Source organism: Euprymna scolopes, chromosome 16 (assembly GCF_053919585.1).
Source record: "Euprymna scolopes isolate OS-2025 chromosome 16, ASM5391958v1, whole genome shotgun sequence".
Classification (NCBI taxonomy): domain Eukaryota; kingdom Metazoa; phylum Mollusca; class Cephalopoda; order Sepiida; family Sepiolidae; genus Euprymna; species Euprymna scolopes.
The window spans coordinates 21,570,601-21,590,857 of NC_136497.1; the positions used below are offsets into that span (position 1 = coordinate 21,570,601).

The 20,257-nt window shown below is 35.1% G+C and overlaps 1 protein-coding gene across 1 annotated transcript in view; it reads left to right on the top strand.

Moving 5' to 3' along the window:
• Window positions 1–4,188, top strand: part of LOC145296313 (uncharacterized) — a 6,298-nt gene extending 2,110 nt beyond the window's left edge. The window contains exon 2 of the mRNA XM_080142513.1: window positions 3,616–4,188. Within this exon, the coding sequence (XP_079998639.1) occupies window positions 3,616–4,185 (570 nt within the window). The 3' untranslated portion in view covers window positions 4,186–4,188. The remainder of the gene's footprint in view (window positions 1–3,615) is intronic.
• The last annotated feature ends 16,069 nt before the right edge of the window (window positions 4,189–20,257 follow it).

Sequence of the window (20,257 nt, forward strand, 5' to 3'; positions counted from 1 at the left end):
ATGCACCAGCCAAAATGTGACAACAATACTCCATACATGGGCGAATGGTGGCTTTGTAAAAGTAGAAGATACTTTCAGGCATATGTAATTTTCTAGCACGGTATAGAGAGAGCCCACCTTCTTCGCAGCAACCTTGGCAATGCTCTCTCTCTTTATATATATATATATATATATATATATATATATATATATATATATATATATATATATATATATATATAATGTATGTGTCTATGTATTACGATTTAAATTCCAAAATTTAGTAAAAGATTTAAACTATATTATTTAAAAAACAATACTTTTGATGACGTTGCATCATCTTTACCAAATATAATTTTTTTTACAAAACTTTAATTCCGATAAAAAGCAAAAGAGAGCATTAGAATCACGAGAGAAGTAAACGTAAAAGTAAAAAAAAGACTTCCGGGTAACACCGGGATATTAGAACTAGTAGTAAATAAACAGTAGCCATTTTTAGTTTCGCAATGTCGACAATGTGTCAGCGGATTCTGAAGTGGATATACAACTAAAGCCAACACGCAAAACCAACGCCCGCCTATCCTTAATAATTACTCGGACATTATCTTCTTAATCTGACCTCTTGACATTCCTTATTTCCTCTGACCATCTGGAATGGTCATGCGAGCTCTAAATTTATGAAACCAGTCAAAGCCAGTGTCTTTATTATTATTATTTTATTTATTTTAAATTCGTATACAAATCAAATAATACAGAAATTATAGAGTCATCATTTTATTTTATCTGTCTTAATTGGTTTCTTTCTTTCTCTTGAGACAATCGGCTTATAAATGCAGCCATCTTTCCAAATAGACAGCAGACGCACCACCATCCGCCATTAGCCACATCTCGTTCCCAAGTCGACAGGTAAGAAATTATCACCTTTTATTTTTTTTACTTTTGTATTTCAAATTATTGTATTTTCTTATAAATCATTAGTGGCGTCCTCCCTGGTACAGGCATTGTGTGGGTCAATCTCTCTCTCTCTCTCTCTCTCTCTCTCTCTCTCTCTCTCTCTCTCTCTTTCTCTCTCTCTTTATCTATCTATCTATCTATCGAGGTATTCATGAATTCATTGTTGCTCATCATTTTTGAAGTTGTCCTGGTATTCAGATTGTCAACGTATGTTTCTCACTGTCGTCCTCTGCTTCTTCTACCCATGATCTTTCCTGTCAAGCTAATCTGTTGTATTTCGCTTTTTTCTGTAGACGTGGCCCATGAATCTCATTTGTCTTTTCGTTCTGTTCTTATTAGAAACCTTTCTGTGTTTGTCATTTCTAATACCTGCTGGTTTGTTTTCTTTTCTGTTCAGCATATCTTTAAAGTTCTCCCCCTTGAACCAAGTTTCAAGTGGTTCTAGTCTTTTCCTCGTTGTGTTAGTGATTGTCTAGCACTCACAACCGTATAATAAAACAGACCATACATACGTTTAGAGTATTCCGAAATTGGTGTCTATTTTAATGTTTCTGTTGGTCATGATTGATGAAAATCTCTTGAGGATAACTTTGACTGCGGCTATGCTACTTTTTATTTGCCATGCACTTTCCATCAAATGTGATCCAGTATCCCAGATATTTGAATTTATTAACTTGTTAAACTGATACATTGCGACATTGTAGCTTGCATGTCCAATTTCTAATATCTCCTGGTTTGTTTTCTTTTCTGTCCAATTCTCCTCAAGAACCAAGTTTAAGTTGTCTCTAATTTTTTTCTTATAAATAGTGAATGAAATATTTCAGATATGCATTAAATTTGGCCTACTATCATTAGACACCAATTAAGCAAGATTTCCTGAATTTCAGTTTTGTATTAAGGCTCCTTATGCCCAAGCCTTAGGTTTTAGACATTTCCTATAATCAAAATCAAGTCATGGATTTTGGTCAAAATTTTTATAATGGTTCCAGGAATAAGGTAAAGTACCGTTATATCTTTATTTTAAGGTTTGTAAGCGAGCATATAAAAATAGTGCAAAACTATTCTACTGGAGAATTAATTTTTGTCTAAGCCGGGTATGTTTGTTGTCCAATAGAACAGAAACAAACAAAAGAAAGCAAAAACGAAACAAATATTATCGGAGTAACTACTTGGCCGACTTTCAGTGCTGTTTTTGAAACATTATTTTACACACACATACGCAGTTTAATCTAAAGTAATGAATATGACAATATTTTCCATAAACAGGCCAGAGTTACACAGAATCCAATGATGTATAGTTTGTAAATCCATATGTTGTAGTTTATGAATTGTAACCAAACACGGAAATACAATTTCCCTTTATATAATTAATAAACTCTTTATTTCTCTTTTATTATAACTGAAATAGAAGTGCATTGTGCTTCACTTAAGTGTTGATAAAATTTTAAAAAGAAAAAAAGGAAGAAACTGGGTAAATAATATTTTCTTTGCTCTTTTTCTTTGTATTTGAGCGAAAATCATGCACAAGCTTAAACACATAAATAGTTGGATTCATCGATTATGTTAGATGAACATCGAATAAATTGTCCGCAAGGACACGTGATGTAGTGAATAAGATACTTGGTAAATTCTAAAGGCTAAAGGTTCAATCCTCAGTGCGGGCGATACTTAAAATACAAATGAAAGTTACTTAAAACTTCTATCTAGTCGTGGATAGGACGAGAGCATGCAACCTGAAGTCCCGTGCATATTCCTGATTTTGACAAAAAGATTCCCGAGTTTAACAAAAAGATTTCTTACTTTAATAAAAAGATTCCCAGGTTGGACAAAAAGATTCATGAGTTTGAAAAAAAGATTCATGAGTTTGACAAAAAGATTCCCGCGTTTAGTAAATAGATTCATGAGTGTTACAAAAAGATTCCCAATTTTTATAAAAAGAGTCCCGGATTTAACAAAAAGATTTCTCGAGTTGAACAAACAGATTCCTGACTTTTACAAAAAGATTCCGATTTGGACGAAAAGATTCCCGAGTTTAACAAAAAGATTCCTGAGTTTAACAAAAAGATTTCCGAGTTTAACAAAAAGATCCCCGAGTTTGACGAAAAGATTCCCACGTCACAGAAAAGATTCCTTAGTTTAACAAAAAGATTTCTGAGTTTGACAAAAAGGTTCCGAAGTTGGACAAGCAGGTTTCTGAGTTTGACAAAAAGATCCCCGAGTTTTACAAGATACACCTGTGGAAGGTATGACGTAAAATCGACCGAAACATTGTGCGATTAACACTCAAGATGAGAACAGTAGTACGAATAATTCAAATAATATGAATCGAATAAATAACATCAATTTATGTAAATATCGCACATTTGTTCTATGGAGAATAAATAATCAAATACCGTAACAAGTTGCATGTTAAGAAGGTCAAAAGGTAAAAATATGTTTTGTGTACTATTGAGCGATTTCATGATTATTGCATGACGAACTGGACGCTCTCAGATGAACTTACTGGAAATTATACTGAAGAAAAGAAATAGAAACAAAAATAATTTAAGAGATTGTAATTTGTTCATATATAAAGGAAAGTTTGTTTTTTTTTTATTTTAGCATCGCAAAAACTTGAATTGATAATAAAATACATTAGTAAATTAATTTGTAAACTGATTCTTATTTTTCTTTTCTTTTCAGAAATTCGTGGAATACAAAATGAAGTCCTTCAGTTTTGCTATTTTCCTCGCCTTTGCCATGGTTGGGGTCAACAGCCAATTTTACGGAGCGGCCCCTTTCCACAGTGCAGTTCATAGGGAAGTAGGTGGCGCGGCTGCCCATCATGACGCCTATGGCGCCCATGCCGAATCTGCTGTTCACGGTCTTCTCGATGCTCATCATGCTGAACACCATGACAGAGAACACGACCTCGCTAATGGTTATGGATTGCACGAACATGACGAAGAACACCACGGATTAGCTGATGGCCTACATCAAGAATATGCTGCCCACGCTGCTCGCGGACAACACGCTGTGCATGACGGTGCCCGACATTATCATGCTGCCCTGGCTGCTTCCAATGCTGGACATGGCGGATACGGGTACCTGCCTTCTGGTTATGGCTTGGCTGGACATACTGGATTCGGAAATGGTTACTACGGACATGGGTTCGCTGGACACGGATTCACTGGACATGGTCTGGGAGCTGCAGGTTTCCACGGCGGTTTTGGCCATGGTAATTTGGGTCATGGGTTTTATGGGCATTTTTAATGAATCACGACAATGAAATTCCTGTTCTTCACTCAATAAATTCGATTATTTAAATATATTTTCTTTTGTTTGTCTATTTTTCTCTGTGTGAGATGGTTTGTTTTAATAGTAGTCCCATCAGATGCTTCTTTTATTTTCCTTATTTGAATACTTGATAATGTAATGAATTTACCACGTTTATTCCTTATATATATATATATATATATATATATATATATATATATATATATATATATATATATATACACCAATGTTGTGTTGCAAGGATTCATATAACACATAGGAGATGTATGAATTTGAGAAGAGAGATGTGGAATACATTATTGAATGAATGATTAGTACAGTCCTTTTACATAAGAGGGAGAGAATCATTGCTGATAATGGAGGAGGGGACACATTACTTGGAAGGGAGTTATACAATAGTTCGTTTATAGATGAATATACAAAACACATTTACATTTCAGTTGACGATACGAAGACAAATAGTTACAAAATATAGATGGTGATTCTTTTACTCATCAGCCGGCTGATTGATGACAGGAATTCAAATTTGTATAGCTACTTGGTCTCTCTTCTACCCTTCGCCTTTAAGGGCATCATTAGATAACCGTCCTGTCTTAAGTCTGATATTAAAACTCACTGCTGCTATTCAAAGCATACTCAAGGTCAACAATATTTTTTGCTTTAACTTATTTTAACGTGTTTTCCTTACAAATAAGTGTTGAGTAAAAAAAAAATGAAAAAAATATATAAATATACAATATATCGTTATAATCATATTTACTGCTTTTAGTTGCACCCTTGTGGATTCTGACGATTTACTTTTTCCAGGTCTTACTTAAAAAATATTTTCTCTTCGAAACTTGGTTTTAGTACTGCTCTTAGTAGGGCCTCCTTAATTTTAATTCGTGCTTGCATTAGTGCTCTGGAGGTTTCCTAAGGGTTTTATTTTCACTCATCACTTAAAAAAATATTTTCTCCATACAATATAATCTGAAAATCACTTTTTAGTTTGAACATTTTTCATCATACACTTTAAGGGCCAATGGGTAGACTAAATAAAAAATGACAGAGTGGGAGCAGACCGAACTTTTCTCAAAAAGAAAAGTCGCCAACAAAAGAAAACAAAATAATATTAATGAGTGGGGGGGGGCTTAATGAGGCCATCGTCAAATCGGGGCTGTAAATCGGTTCTGAAAATGGGGGATCGATTTATTAGAGCATTTTATGTGAAACTGAACCCCTTCCAAATCTTTAAATATTGATTTTTTTTTCAATTTTTTATAATCTGGTAGTTTAGTGCCCAACAATCCGCAGAAATAGTTGAAAAAGAAAAAAATTGTAAGGGGTGCCGATTATTCAGGTGCACCTACATATTTTTTTTTTTAATATTTTCTTTACCAAAGTTGTGCGTGATGAAAATTAGAATTTGATTTTCAAAAAGCTAGGTTTTTCGTGTCCAAAATTATTTATTTACAATTATTTTGTTCGTAGTTTTTATTGCGAGTTGGAATTGTTCTCAAACAAAAAAAAATCAATTTTTTTTTCTAATGTAAAAAAACTACTTAATTCAATTTACAGATTAAGAAAAAACTCTTTGGGTGTTTTACGATTCCTAAAAAGAAACAAAAATCTACTTTTATCGGCTAATACGTTTCAACGGCTTTTAAAGATAATATAAAATAAGGATTTTTTTAATAATTAAAATTTAATATTTTAGCGTGTGGGATCACTTTCTTATATAAATTTAACGTAAAATGAAGCCCCATTTCTTAACGATGTAGCGAGACAAGTAATCGTTAGCATTTTTATCAGGTTTGGTTGTGGGGATGGAGGTAGAAAGGAGAAATGGGGTGGAGTCATAAGTTTCAAACATTTCAAAAATACGTAGAAACACTTCAAAATGTGTGTGTGGGGGAAGTTTTCGCTTTTTTTTTTTAAGATTTGCTTTAAAAACGTCTCACAGTTAAGAAACACACACAAAAAATCTAGGATGGACCTGTACAATGGACACTCTATCCTTATATTTTTTTCTTTTTTTTTTTCAATATTTTTTATATAATAGATGTTTTCTTATCTAAGGACAATGATGTTAAGACCTATAATAGATGTTTTCTTATCTAAGGACAATGATGTTAAGACCTTTATTATCCAATGTATTCTGTATTATTTTTGCTGGGCGCCATGTTTCTTTTCGTGCGTGTATATTTTTAATTTTTGCATGCGCGCGAAGTTGCGTATTGTTTTCATGGGTCGCCACGTGTTTTCGTGCACACGTGCATTCAATTTTTGCACGTTTATACATTAATTTTGTATATTCACTCGCACTTTTATATATTAATTTGTACATTCACTATTCCATGGCTATTAGGTTGGTGCAAAAATAATGTCGTTTTTGACGTTCAACTATATATAAAAACGAAATTATTTTTGTACCAACCTAATAAGCTATAACATATACTGACCCAACGGGTCACGAGTAGTCTGGTATATATATATACTTTGCACAGTATAAGTATTACATTAAATATACTTTGCACAGTATAAATATATATATATATATAAATATTGTTTGCAGTCCAAAATGTTATAATAGCAATAAACAGACCATATATTATATCACTAATTGAAATAAATTAAATAGTTTTCATTTATTCATTTATTTATTTATTTATTACTGTTTATTCACCCACAAACAAGACACAGTGTCACTAACGCGTAAGGGCTTATATTTGGATCCAGATTTTCCAGGGTACTATGTAGGGATTTGGGCAGCGAGATGTACGTTCACATTACGCTTGAACTTCTGCATATCAGTATAGTCAGGGAAACAGGGTCCTGGGAGGAAATTCAAAAATTTAACAGTTCAAGGGAAGGAGCTATTTGAGTAAAGGGCTTTACAGCATAAAGGGATCTCTACAGTGTATGGGTGGGATTTTTCTGCTTGTCGAGTATGTCAAGGGTACTGTAGTCGAGGGGGCACTAGTGCTTTGAGAATGTTTTCGCCATTTTCTTATTTAATCTGGCTATCCAATAAACAATTGCACATGTTTATATTATATTTATTTATATATTTGTTTGCATTACCTTAGTCTACAGATATCGGGTACAATAACCGGGTACAACTAATTGATATGGGTTTTTTCTTTAAATTATGTCAAATGGGATGATTCTTATTCCATGGACGATGAATCGTTTTGATTGTACGTTATCACTTATTATCAGATTATTGAATAAATATTATATGTGTCTTCCTGTAAATCAAATGCACAAAAAATAAATTATCATATTTAACCCTGATATTTTACTACATTGAATGTACGCGACGAGATGGTTTTCTGTAATAATAATATAACGTCCGATCACAAGGCCACCATTTCCCTATTTTATAAATTACATTAATACATAAAAAATATCGCCTATTCTCGGTAAAGTTTATTTCCGTTTCGATTATTTCTTTATACACGAATTATTTTCTAATAACAATGCTTAGTACATAGTACATCATGTCCTTAAACTCGTGTTAATTTACGTAATTATTTCATTTAATGTTTTCGATGATTAAGTCGTATGATTGTTTTATTTCAGTACTTAACAAAAACATAATATACATGAACTTGTTTCTTTTCACCAGAGAGACATGCGTAATAATAACAATGGCAAGCAATCTACGAAAGATTAATGCAAGCAACAGTAAACGTAGTCACTAGTTTTGTCTTCTCTGCGCCAGCCTCTCGAACCAAATGTTTTCAAGTCCCTCGCCACCCTTACTCAAGGCACGCCTATATGCTGGTCTATCTTCGGCTAGCTCCTCCCACACATTTACATCGATGCCAAGAGCGATCAGATCCCGTTTGGCCACGTCTTTAAAACGCAGCACCGGGCGACCGCGGCTTCTTGGTCCATTTGCCAGTTCGCTGTAGATGATATCCTTAGGGAGACGGCCATCGGGCATTCTGCGCAGGTGTTCAAGCCAGCGCGATCGTCGTATCTTGAGTGTCTGGAACAAGGAGCGGCTGCCGGCACGTCTTAGCACGTCTTCGTTGGTGATTCTATCCCACCAATTGATGCCCATGATATGTCGCAAGCATCGGAGATGGTAGACGTTCAGTCTTTTCTCGTGACGAGCATACATGGTCCAAGTCTCTGCTCCATACAGTAGGGTACTCAGAACACAGCATTCATAGATGCGGCATTTTATGCGAGAAGTGAGGTATTTATTGAACCATGCGTGTAGCTCCTGTTCAATGGATACTCCCTTGTTGATGTTGGATCCAAGATACGCAAAGTTCTCGACAATTTCTAGTTCGTTGCCATTGATGGTGCATCACAACTGTCTTCTTCACACTGATTACCAGTACGAACTCCGCACAAGCAGCGCTCAATTTGTCAAGCAGCCGCTGGAGTCCACTTTCGGAGTGCGAGACCAATGCAGCATCGTCTGCAAGCAGCAGCTCAAGTATTAGAACTTTTCGAATCTTGGTCTTGGCGCATATGCGAGCCAAGTTAAAAAGTTCTCCCTCGGAGCGAGTATAAAGTAACACACTGTCTTCGTCTTCGTGATTCCCAAAAGCGTGGTGCAGAAGAACTGAGAAGAAGATGCCAAACAGTGTGGGAGCCAACACACAATCTTGTTTGACTCCACTGCACACGGAGAAGTTGTCAGACATGTCACCCTCGAAGAAGTTGCGGCTGTCCTGTTATCATGGAGCGATCTTATCAAACTAAGAAGAGTTGGTGGACAGCCCAACTTTTGTATGATGGCAAACAGACCATCTCTACTGACCATGTCAAAAGCTTTCGTGAGGTCCACAAATGCGATATAGAGAGGTCTACATTGTTCCCTGCATTTTTCCTGGATTTGGCGCACTGGAAATATCGTGTCCGTGGTTGAGCGCCCGTTGTGGAAGCCGCAATGCGATTCTGGATAAACGCAGTTTGCAATCTGCTGGAGCCTTGGAAGGAGCACTCTACAAAGACTTTGCCGGTGACACTGAGTAAAGATATACCGCGGTAGTTATTGCAATCTCCTTTGTCTCCTTTCTTGAATAAAGTGACAATTTTAGCATCCTTCATAGCTGTTGGAAATTTTCCGTTACGCCAACTGGTGCAAAGGAGGTCGTACAGGTGCGGGAGCAGGAACTTATCGGTACCTGGGGCTTTCCCTACATTCGTGTGTTGGAGAGCTACTTCGAGTTCTGACATAGTTGGAATGTTGTCCAGTTCGACAAGGGTATCGAAGTTCGGAGTGGAATTTAAAGCTGTGACTGTGATGTTGCGTGGTTCGCCATATAGTACAGAGTAGTGCTCCACCCAGCGTTCAAGCTGCTTCATAGGATCAGTGATGAGCTCTCCTGTAGTAGATTTTAATGGGCAAACTTTCTTTGCGCTCGGTCCAGTTGCCTTGCGGAGTTCACTGTACATCACACGTAGTTTACCGAAGTCAGCAGCAGTCTGGATTTCGTCGCACAGGTTGTTCCAGTAGTTGTTTGCAGTGCCGAGTAGCTTTTTGGAATTGACTGCGAGCCTCTTTCAGCTTGGACAGGGTGCTGCGTGTCGGCCTGCTCACATAGTTCTTGTGAGCATCATTTTTGGACAGTAGTAGAGGTTCTAGGATTTCTGCATTCTCAGCCATCCAGTTTTCGCAAGGCGGCCGCTTGGTTCCAAAGGATGTTACTGCAGCGTCATGCATCGCAGTTTGCAGGATTTATCCAGGTTCACTGCTTCCGCTGGTGCAGAATCTCTCAGTTTATTTTCGAGTGCAGTGCAAAACGCACTGATGCTGTCGTTGTTCTTCATTGCGGCCGTGTTGAGACTACGACGTGGTCTTGGCGTACGTGGTGCAAGTTTCTTGTTCGGGAGATCGAATTGTGTCAGCACGAGTGAGTGGTTGGTATCGCCATCGGCGGAGTGGTAGGTTTTTGATCGTTTGACAGAACCGATGTTTCTTTTTCTACACAATGCAAGATCCAATTGGGGCCAATGTTTGGAACGAGAGTGTCTCTAAGAGACACGATGACACATTTTCTGTTTGAACCAGGTGTTTGCAATACAGAGTCCCTGTTGACTACAGAGATCCAGAGTTCTTTGACCATTTTCATTTATTTTACCAGTACCGAAGTGAACAATGATGTCAAGCCAGGCAGTATGGTTTGCACCGACTCTAGCGTTGAAATCTCCGAGTACTAGGAGGTGATCGCTGGCTGGGATCCTGCTCAGTATTTCGTTGAAACAGTCGTAGAATTCATCCTTCACATGATCTTCGCTAGGCAGTGTTGGCGCATAGACGCTGATGAGGTGCACTGGTGTATCAGCACAGTTGATCTTCAGTGTAATAATTCTCTCTGAAATGCTGACCGGAGTGTCGACTACATGTTCTCTGAGTAATTTGTTTGTCACTGCAAAACCTACGCTATGGATGCAATGTTCCTCTTCTGCTTTGCCAGTCCAGAAGAAAGTGTAGTTTTGTTCCGAGATGGAGTCAGTTCCAGCCAATCTAGTCTCCTATAGAGTGACAATGTCGACAGACAGCTTGGCAAGTTCACGGTCAAGTAATGAGGTCTTACGAGGCAGACTTTGTGCACGAAGGTTGAGATCATGCGTGAAACCCGGGCACAGTGTACGAATGTTCCAATTTCCGAGGCGGAGAGTAATCTTTGAATTGTGATTTGTAACAGGTGAATGATTTACGTGCGTGATTGCCTGACCACCCCATCGAAGCGGCGGACCTGACGGGGTAGCACCTTACTGACCAGGGGCTGCCTGGTTTGAGGCGGGCGGTAGCCACCCACTGGGGCTAAATGGCCCCTCCCACCGTTGCGGAGGATCTGAAGCGCCTGGTCGCGACGTCAATTGACCAGACTTTTAACTCGTAACTATCTTCCACCGTTGCGAGAGCCTGAGCGAAGAAACTCGTGCGTTTCCCAAGCGGCACGAGTGGAACTTGACCAGAGCCGGTAGAAACCCAAGGAAAGACAAGTTTGATACGTTGGTACTAACTCTGACTGCAGGAGATGGCCGTTGGCTCATAAGAAGCTCATCCGACCTTTGATAGGTCTTGTTTTTGGTCCTGCTGGGTGTCCCCACACCCTCCTCACCCAGATTATCCCTGGCGGGGGAGCCGGTTTAGTCGCCGACGACCCGACCATGGGGCAGCTAGCACTGGGTTACATGGTACCAGTGGAAGTCTAAGACTCAGCTGACTCTAAGAGAGACATGCGTGCAAGGAAGATAAATCTAGTTTTCTGATTTATTGACTTTTGAAATTTTACGTAAAACTTAAGGCATTAGTAATCTCTACTGCATTAAAAATATACTGACAAAATAAAAGCTTATTTTCACACATATTGAAATAGTTAATTTTTGTAATACTGAATATACTTATACGTATTTTTCTCTGCGTTTTTTTATGGCTAATATGATTCCATCCATCTCGAAAATAGTTTGCAAAAGCATCTTCAAAGAATTTCAAATACAAAATTAAAATAGTAATATGGGTTCAAGGAGTAGGACCTTTTTTAATTACAAACTTTTTCAAGAGAAAGCTAGGATGGAATATATATATTTAGCAGAGAAACATGAGATTATTAGTTTTAAGGATCGTGAAAAACAATTACATGTAAAAGAAGAATCGGCTATAAGCTGCAAACACTTTGGAGGCTACGCTTTAAATAAGATGTAAAAAACGAATAGCGATGCTCTGATAGTAGTAATACTACAATTTATAACTCCCAATATATTAATTAATTGATAAATGATCTCAGGAAAGTATTGAACGGATACAAAGTAATCCCGATACACCACAAATTAATAACCATGCTTACTAAAAACCGACACACCTCTAATTAATGACTATACTCACCGTCGAATTAAGGAAAGAGCCATTCTCTCGTTACTCCTCAACACCATCTAAAACGCTACTGTTTAAAACTAAACGAACAGAAACATAATGTGCAACGAACTGGATAAAGGTGAGTGCAATTTGCATACCTACTCAATAAACACCTAAAAACGATTAACTAAAATAATCTATGGATTTGGCACGTTTGTTATTGATATGTACCTACGATAAGTATTATCGTAAAGCAGTGTAACATAAGGAAACCAACCACATAATTGATCTCAAATGATAACTCGTCTGGCTGAAACTACTGTCAACAATTTTCCCCACTCTTTATCTGTGCCTAAATCCAAACGTAGATCCCATGAGCAAAGCTTCTTTCTTAGAACTGCACGGCAGTGGAACTCTCTGCCGCTTGCCTGTTTCCCACCTGACTACAATTGGACGTCTTCAAGTCCAACATAAACAAACTCCTGACAAACCGCCCCCTTAAGTAAGACACTCTCTCAAAACTCCCAATACTAATGATTACTACAATACTATCTCATTGATTACTATACACGCAATAACCCTTATACTTGAGTGGCCTTCGGGCCTTGATAAGTGGTGACCTCCATGTAAAAAAAAAAGATAACTAAGTACTTTAACTAGAGGAATTTTGGAAGGGGAATTTTGGAACGGAATGCCCCACCAACACAGACACATACGTGCTATTATGTACCTGTGTGCATGTATATGGTTTGGAAAACCTATCTCTATAACGAAGTATATGAACTTATAAAATATAGTTATATTTTAGTATTGAGGAAAAGATAAACAACCCAAATGAAAGGATGGCAACCATCGAAATTAAGTTTATATATAGATATGAAAACCTTTCCATGTGTAATTACTTCAGACCGCGTTAGAGTAAAATATTTAACTCCCAATATACCACCAAATCATATAAACTGTATATTTGTTCACTGACTATTGATTTGATCATCTGGACGTTTATTTTATAAATAAACAAATGAATAAATAAATAATTAAAAAGGGGAAACAAATGAATAGATAAACAATCAGGAAATAAAATAAACAAATCATAAATGAATAGAGCTTATCAATAAAATAGATGAATGCGGAAGTTGCCATCAGAAAAGAAAAACCCTATCCTAAGATAGGGAAGTAACAATGATGAGGGTATAATATTACTTCAGATAACTTAGGCCCATAAACAACCGCCAAGTTAAAATGAAATCAATACTACCACGCTGCGACAGCTTGACCACACAGAATCGTACTTCCCCTTCTTCCTTCACCCCCACTCCTACTCCTTTTCTTCACCACACCTCTCTCGTAAACCTGTACTATTCACAAACCTATACACCCCATTTTCTTTCAGAGAGTAAAACAAACCTGAATATATTTTGTAAAAAACGAATGTAACCTTGACTCTCATTTTAATATCGTCCGTTTTTGGTCTAATGATGAGATCTCTTTGAATTGAGATTCCACTGAAACATGTATGCACATATGTAACCAATAATTTTGTATAATAGACAGACTATATACTAGCTCTGTCCTCCATTGAGCACACTTTTTAATAATCACTCGGGTTTCATTGAATTTACGTGTAGGAAACCAATCTATACAACCATTATATATATATATATATATATATATATATATATATATATATATATATATATATATATATATATATATATATATAACTACTTCATTTACTCACATAAATTTAATATACGAAAGTATAAATTTATGCGTAAACTTTAAGTATTAACTTCAAAAGTGTTTAATACGTAGGTACAGCTAGTTAATAATTTATAAAATATACTCTAGGATTTTTCTCCTTATTCTTCAGGTTTATGCGCATAAGCCTGAAGAATACTAGAGTGGATGAAACGCGGAATATTCAGTGTAGCTTAATCGCCATATATATTTTATAAATTACTATATATATATATATATATATATATATATATATATATATATATATATATATAGAGAGAGAGAGAGAGAGAGAGAGATGGAGAGATAGAAGTTATTGTATTTTATCAGTGTAAGTAAAAGATTGTGGGCGCCACCTCTTTATTCAATGTTACTTACCCAAGTGATAGAGATTTTGCTCACTTGTACGCAAATACTTGCATTAAGTCACTCTTTTTTGACTACCTGCATATGTGTGTGTGTGTGTGTGTGTGTGTGTGTGTGTGTGTGTGTGTGTGTGTGTGTGTGTGTGTGTGTACTAAATGAAGCTAACGAAGTATATTTCTTTAACAACGTAAACTTGTCTAGATATAAAAAGGTCAACAGGATTAAGATGCGCAATAAAATATATTAAATAAAAGATAAAGAATAAAAGATATATGTAACTTTAAGATTAATAAAGAAGAAATAAGAGAGAAAACTCTCTTTAGTCCATGGCATTTCGAAGCTAAATATCTCATCGGAAGAGAAGGGGCAATATTATACAAAATATAAAATATAAATAAGAACTGTCTTAAAAACATTTAAACTCGAAATAAAGGAAATATATATTAAGAAATATTAAAGAAAATGTGAAATACAATAGAACATTAAAATAAAACTGTATAGAAGAAATTATCATACGTGAAAAATTAAGGTAGAAAATGAAAAGTAATTCATCTATATATAAATGTGAAATTGTCTGTGTGTCTGTGTGTCTCTATCTGTGTGTGTATTTCCCTACCAAATTACTCTGTCAATTTTCACTCTACAGACTCGAGCCTTGATATAAAGGGTATTGAGATCTGGAAAAATCTTTTTAATCGGTTTTCGGCTAGAAATTTGGCTGTCAATGTAGGTCAATATTCAACGATTTGATCTTTGAAAACTCTACCAAACTTCTCTATCAATTTTGGGTCCAAACACTTGAAATTTGAGATATAGGTTCCTTGGACATGGATCAAACTTTTTAATTTGATTTGAGCCCAAAATAATAAACGTTAAGAGGTCAAAATTGGGGTCAAAGTTTTTACAAATTTGACATCTCAGCCAATTTTTGTTTAAACATTTGAAATTTTACATAAAGTGTACTCAGATATAAGGCAAGCTTTTTAATCGTTTTTTTTTTTTTACCGAAAATTTGGCTACAAAGGGATCGAAGTTCAAAAGATTTGACCTTTGCGGTCTGTAGCAAAATATCAACCAAATTTTGGATATAAACATTTAAAAATTTTACATAAAGAGTATTCTGACATGCAGCAAGTTTTTTAATCGGTTTTTGGGTGAAAATTTGGCTGCCAAAAGGTCAAAGTTGAAAGAGTTGACCTTTGCAGACTCTACCAAACTCCTCCGCAAATTTTGGCTCTAAACATTTTAAATTTTGGATAGAGGTTACCTGGATATGAGTCAAACTTTTAATATATATATATATACGAGATGCACAGTAAGTTATGAACAGTACATATAGCCCGAGCAAAGCCGGGCTGAACTGCTAGTATAATATATATATATATATATATATATATATATATATATATATATATATATATGAACTAACTTATGAGAATATATATGACAATTAAGCTACACAGAATATTCCGCGTTTCATTCTCGTGAGAATTCGTCAGGTTTATGTGAAAATTGTGGTTATCGCCTGTTTATACATACGCATATTCTATTGAGTTTTTTGTTAGCTAATCAGCTTTCTATTTGCCATCGCGCCCATCCTATCAGCTTATATATTTTCATAACTTACTACCTAGATATACCTATGTACTGAGCATTGTTGAAGTAAATATTGAAAAATTATGCATATAATTATATCTTCGTATATTAATTTATGTGATTAAATGAAGTAATCATATAAATTTCCACTGTCCCTCGCTTTATTGCAGGTGTCTTAAAATGTTATTTTAGTGCAAAAATGCAATGTCTTTTCTTGCGAACTATACTTTTTATTATATTTTTCTGTCAAAGAATAATAAACAAATGCATATCCCTGGTATGAGCCTCATATAAATTAATTATTTACCGACACATCCACCATTTTTTTAAATAACTTAAAACAACCTTTTGTCCCTCGAGGAAGTCTATTCTTTGATCTTAAAAGGAGTTATGACTCTAGCAACATCAACTATGTTCCTCTACAAGGAATCCTTTGAAGTAAATTGCTCTCCTCCCTCATGAATTGCTTTTTTTAATACTGACCAGAGATATTCAATGGGGTAATCTGGACATGTCGACAAATGATTATCCAAAGAGGCTGTGTACGCATTGCTGATAAACTTTACACCTTCTGGTTCTCAGAATGGTCCAACCAATTTATCCCCAATGATTTCTGGTCAAAACATAATGCTTCCACCTCCTTGTTGACGATAAACTCTGTAATGGGTCGGAGTTCCGTTCGGGTTTCAAACTTTGGTCCATCTATCCAGACCGTCAAGAGTAGCACGGGTCTCATCCCTAAATAAATATTTTCATGTAATTCTGTGTCAAAGCCATTCGTTTTTTCCAATGTTGTTTGCTCAATGGAGGCATTGGAAGAAGTTTGATGTTCCTTGCAATCTCATTCAACACATTGTATCGGGCATGCCTGGATCTTGGCGCGATTCCAGCTTTTGCAAAAACGAAAGCACTGGTACTGTTTGTGTTTCGGTTGACTTCCCTACAAATTTTCCGAATATCACGATCTGATGCCCTTATTTCTCTGGATTTGGTGTTCGTGTTGTTCAAGAATGCAGTCAAGGTTTTTAGATCCCATTCCAGCTCTGTGGCTAAATTTTTCGATTTTTGATGGACAATCCTTCTGTGAGTCCAGCTACTAAAATGCCATAATTTCATAAATATAGCATGAATTTGAATAAAATTTAGGGAAATAACTACACTTAAAACAACCCTTTGATGGTAAAATTTTCTTTTTTTTCTAGCGTATATTTAGGGAAATATTGATATTTTACTAATCTGCAATAAAGCCATTGACACAGTTTAAATATATATATTTATTTTAAATTTTTTATTTTTTATTTCCATACTTTGTGGACCAGGCGCGAATGCAGACCCCACAATTTTAATGAACCACCGTTCTGCAGGATCAAACATACCCATTCCTGTGTCTTGATATATCTTCTATCATTATATGCAATCAGTTTTTTAAAATAGTCAACCATATAGGAGCCTATTCGTGACCAGACATACACACACACACATTCAGCTTTATATTATAGAAGATATATATATATACATATATATTTATATATATATATATATATATATATATATATATATATATATATATATATATTCAAAATAATGTAATGCAATAAATCTACTGGTATGTAAATCCAGTGATTATCGGTCTTACAAAATATTATTTGCTGTAATATTTTATAAAGACAATCCCAGTTAAATAAAGATTGCTCAATATAGCAGATACAGTAAAAAATCATAATTTAGTAATTTAAACTTTATGATGTGAAACGGTTAAATTTCAAATCTAGAATTTTTATTATATGCAAGACAAAGAATACATAAGTATAATTCCTTAACCTATAGATTTTCGAAGTTTGCCCATCTCCTCAGCGGAAAAAAATATAATGGTTTATACCCAGTTAGCTAAATATAATAAACAGAAAATCATGAATAAAGATTGTAACGTTTTTAAATCATAGATTAAGGGAGATTGTATATTGGTTCAGAATAAAAAAAGGGGGATATTAAACTTCATATCCAAACTGAATGGTAAATCCTGAATCAGCATTAATATATATATATATATAAAGCTGAACGTCTGTGTGTGTGTGTGTGTGTGTGTGTGTGTGTGTGTGTGTGTGTGTGTGTGTGTGTGTGTGTGGTCACGAACAGGCTCCTATATGGTTGACTATTTTAAAAAAACTGATTACATATAATGATAGAAGATGTATCGAGACACAGGAATGGGTATGTTTGATCTGGCATAAAAATTGTGGGGTCTGCGTTCGCGTCTGGCACCCAAAGTATGGAAATAAAAAATTTAAAAAAAACGTTTACAAGTGTTTTGATATAGATGTACATAAGAATACTTTGATAAGTATGTTTCAACTTAAATAGGGATGATATAATAAAATTGTGGGGTTGGCGTTCGCGCGTGTACTCCATGGAAATATGGCACAAACTTCAACAAAGACTTTTCATATCTATTTGCGTAAGTATACTTTGATAATTATGTTTCAGTTTGAAAAAATATGGTATAATAAAACTATTGGGTTTTCGTTCGCGCCTGACCTCCATAGAATGTAAATATGTCACAAAGTTTAACAAAGTTTTTTAAAAGGGATGAGGGTCCACAATAACACCTTGACTTTAATCTTAATTCACGTTAGCTTTTATTTATTTGTTTTAGTTTAATAATATTGTGTCGAATAAATTCACGTTCTTATTAAAGTGAAAGCCAAAAAAAGTCGGAACTTTAGAGAATTCTCAACACAAATTTTGCATAACTTTTATTCTTTCTCCACTTGCACGTGGCACTCTTTAGAAAATAGATAAATAGATAAATAATAAAAAATAAGAATCTTACTTGTTATCGTGTCAAAAGAAGGAAAAAACTCTGCTCACGTGATTACTTTTTAAAATCATTTACATGACCTTTTTATTTTTATTTATATATCTGTTTAAGCTTTTTTGTCAGTGTACTAGAATGAATTCAGTTGATTACAACCCTTTCTGCGTGTTCTTTACATTACATTAGTACAACCCTGCGTGTTCTTTACATTACAATAGTACAACCCTGAATCCGACGGTGCAATACTACACCGTTCAATACTGTAAAACTGAAACGAAGCTGCTCTGCTTGAAAAGGGCGCAATTTTCTTCTTATTCATATTTATATCGATTCTTTGCTTTAAAAAATTAAAGTAATTACGTGTTTACTATTTTAATATCCCATTTTGCTGTTTCGGATTATTTTACTAAAGTAAGTAAAGCTTCATTATTTTTCAAAACTGTTTTTGTTTCTTTGTTTTTCGATATTTCGTCGATATTATTTAGTAAGAGTGTTTAGCAGAAGAGCCAACAACCGACTACCCGAAAAAATAAATATACAAGAAATAAATGTTACCATAGTCAATAAAAGTTTAGTTCATGTATTTTTTGTTTTGAAATAGTTTTTAATGCTCTTTACTTGAAATAATTTCAGCGAACCGAAATTTGAGTGATAACTACTTAAATGAATTTTATATAAACTACATATGTCATAATCGAATATTCCTCAAGCACAAAATAACGGAAAACATTAAAATATGTTTATAAATATTCCTTACGTTATCGGAACTCTCTTAAATTGTTAACAGAAAATGCTCAGGTGTCCCTCCTTCAAATTGAAAACGAGGCTCTCCTTTTCAAAGTCGCTGCCATTTTGATTTTTTAAACCGGCTCGTGAAATAAAAAAAAAAATCTTTTTACAAACTACTTAAAAATACAAACCAATGAACTTTTCTACCATAAAAGTAACTTTTATTGACTATGGTAACATTTATTTCTTGTATATTTATATTATTATATATATATAAAATTTTCTCTTTGTAAGGAAACATCATTTTGTTGATCACTCTTGGCTACGAATGGAAACAAAGTTGATATAAAAAAATATATTTTCGAGAAAATTATCTTTACTTCCATCATATTATGCTCAGGGTAAAATGTTTTAATCTCAAAACCTATCTCTTTACAACCCCCTCCTTTTCATAACTTATCATACTTTCATCAATCACAGTCCATTTTCTGTAGGCTGTTTTTGAACCCAGTCAACGACGGGTACTTCTGCTAGTATATATATATATATATATATATATATATATATATATATATATATATATATATATATTAATGCTTATGTAAAACAATGATGGGGGGAGGTTCTGTCATGATTTCTCCATTGCTTATGACCTCACTCAGATTGTTCACGAACTCACCCGGATGCCCGACAATGACGGCCAGTATGCGAGTCTACTAGACCTTTTTCTCTCAACTTCCCTTGAGCTATATTCATGTTCCGTTCATTCTCCTCTAGGATCCTCCGACCACTCCGTCGTATCAGTTAAGATAAAAACGAAATGTAATAAGTCCCCAGACGTACCCCTCCACCGTACTGTATACCGATACTCTATAGCTGACTGGGATAGCTTCCGTACATTTATATCGGATCTACCTCTGTGTTCTATGTTTAAAAAGGATGTGTCCTCTATAGTATCAGACCTGACGGAATGATTAATTGTAGGTATAGACCGT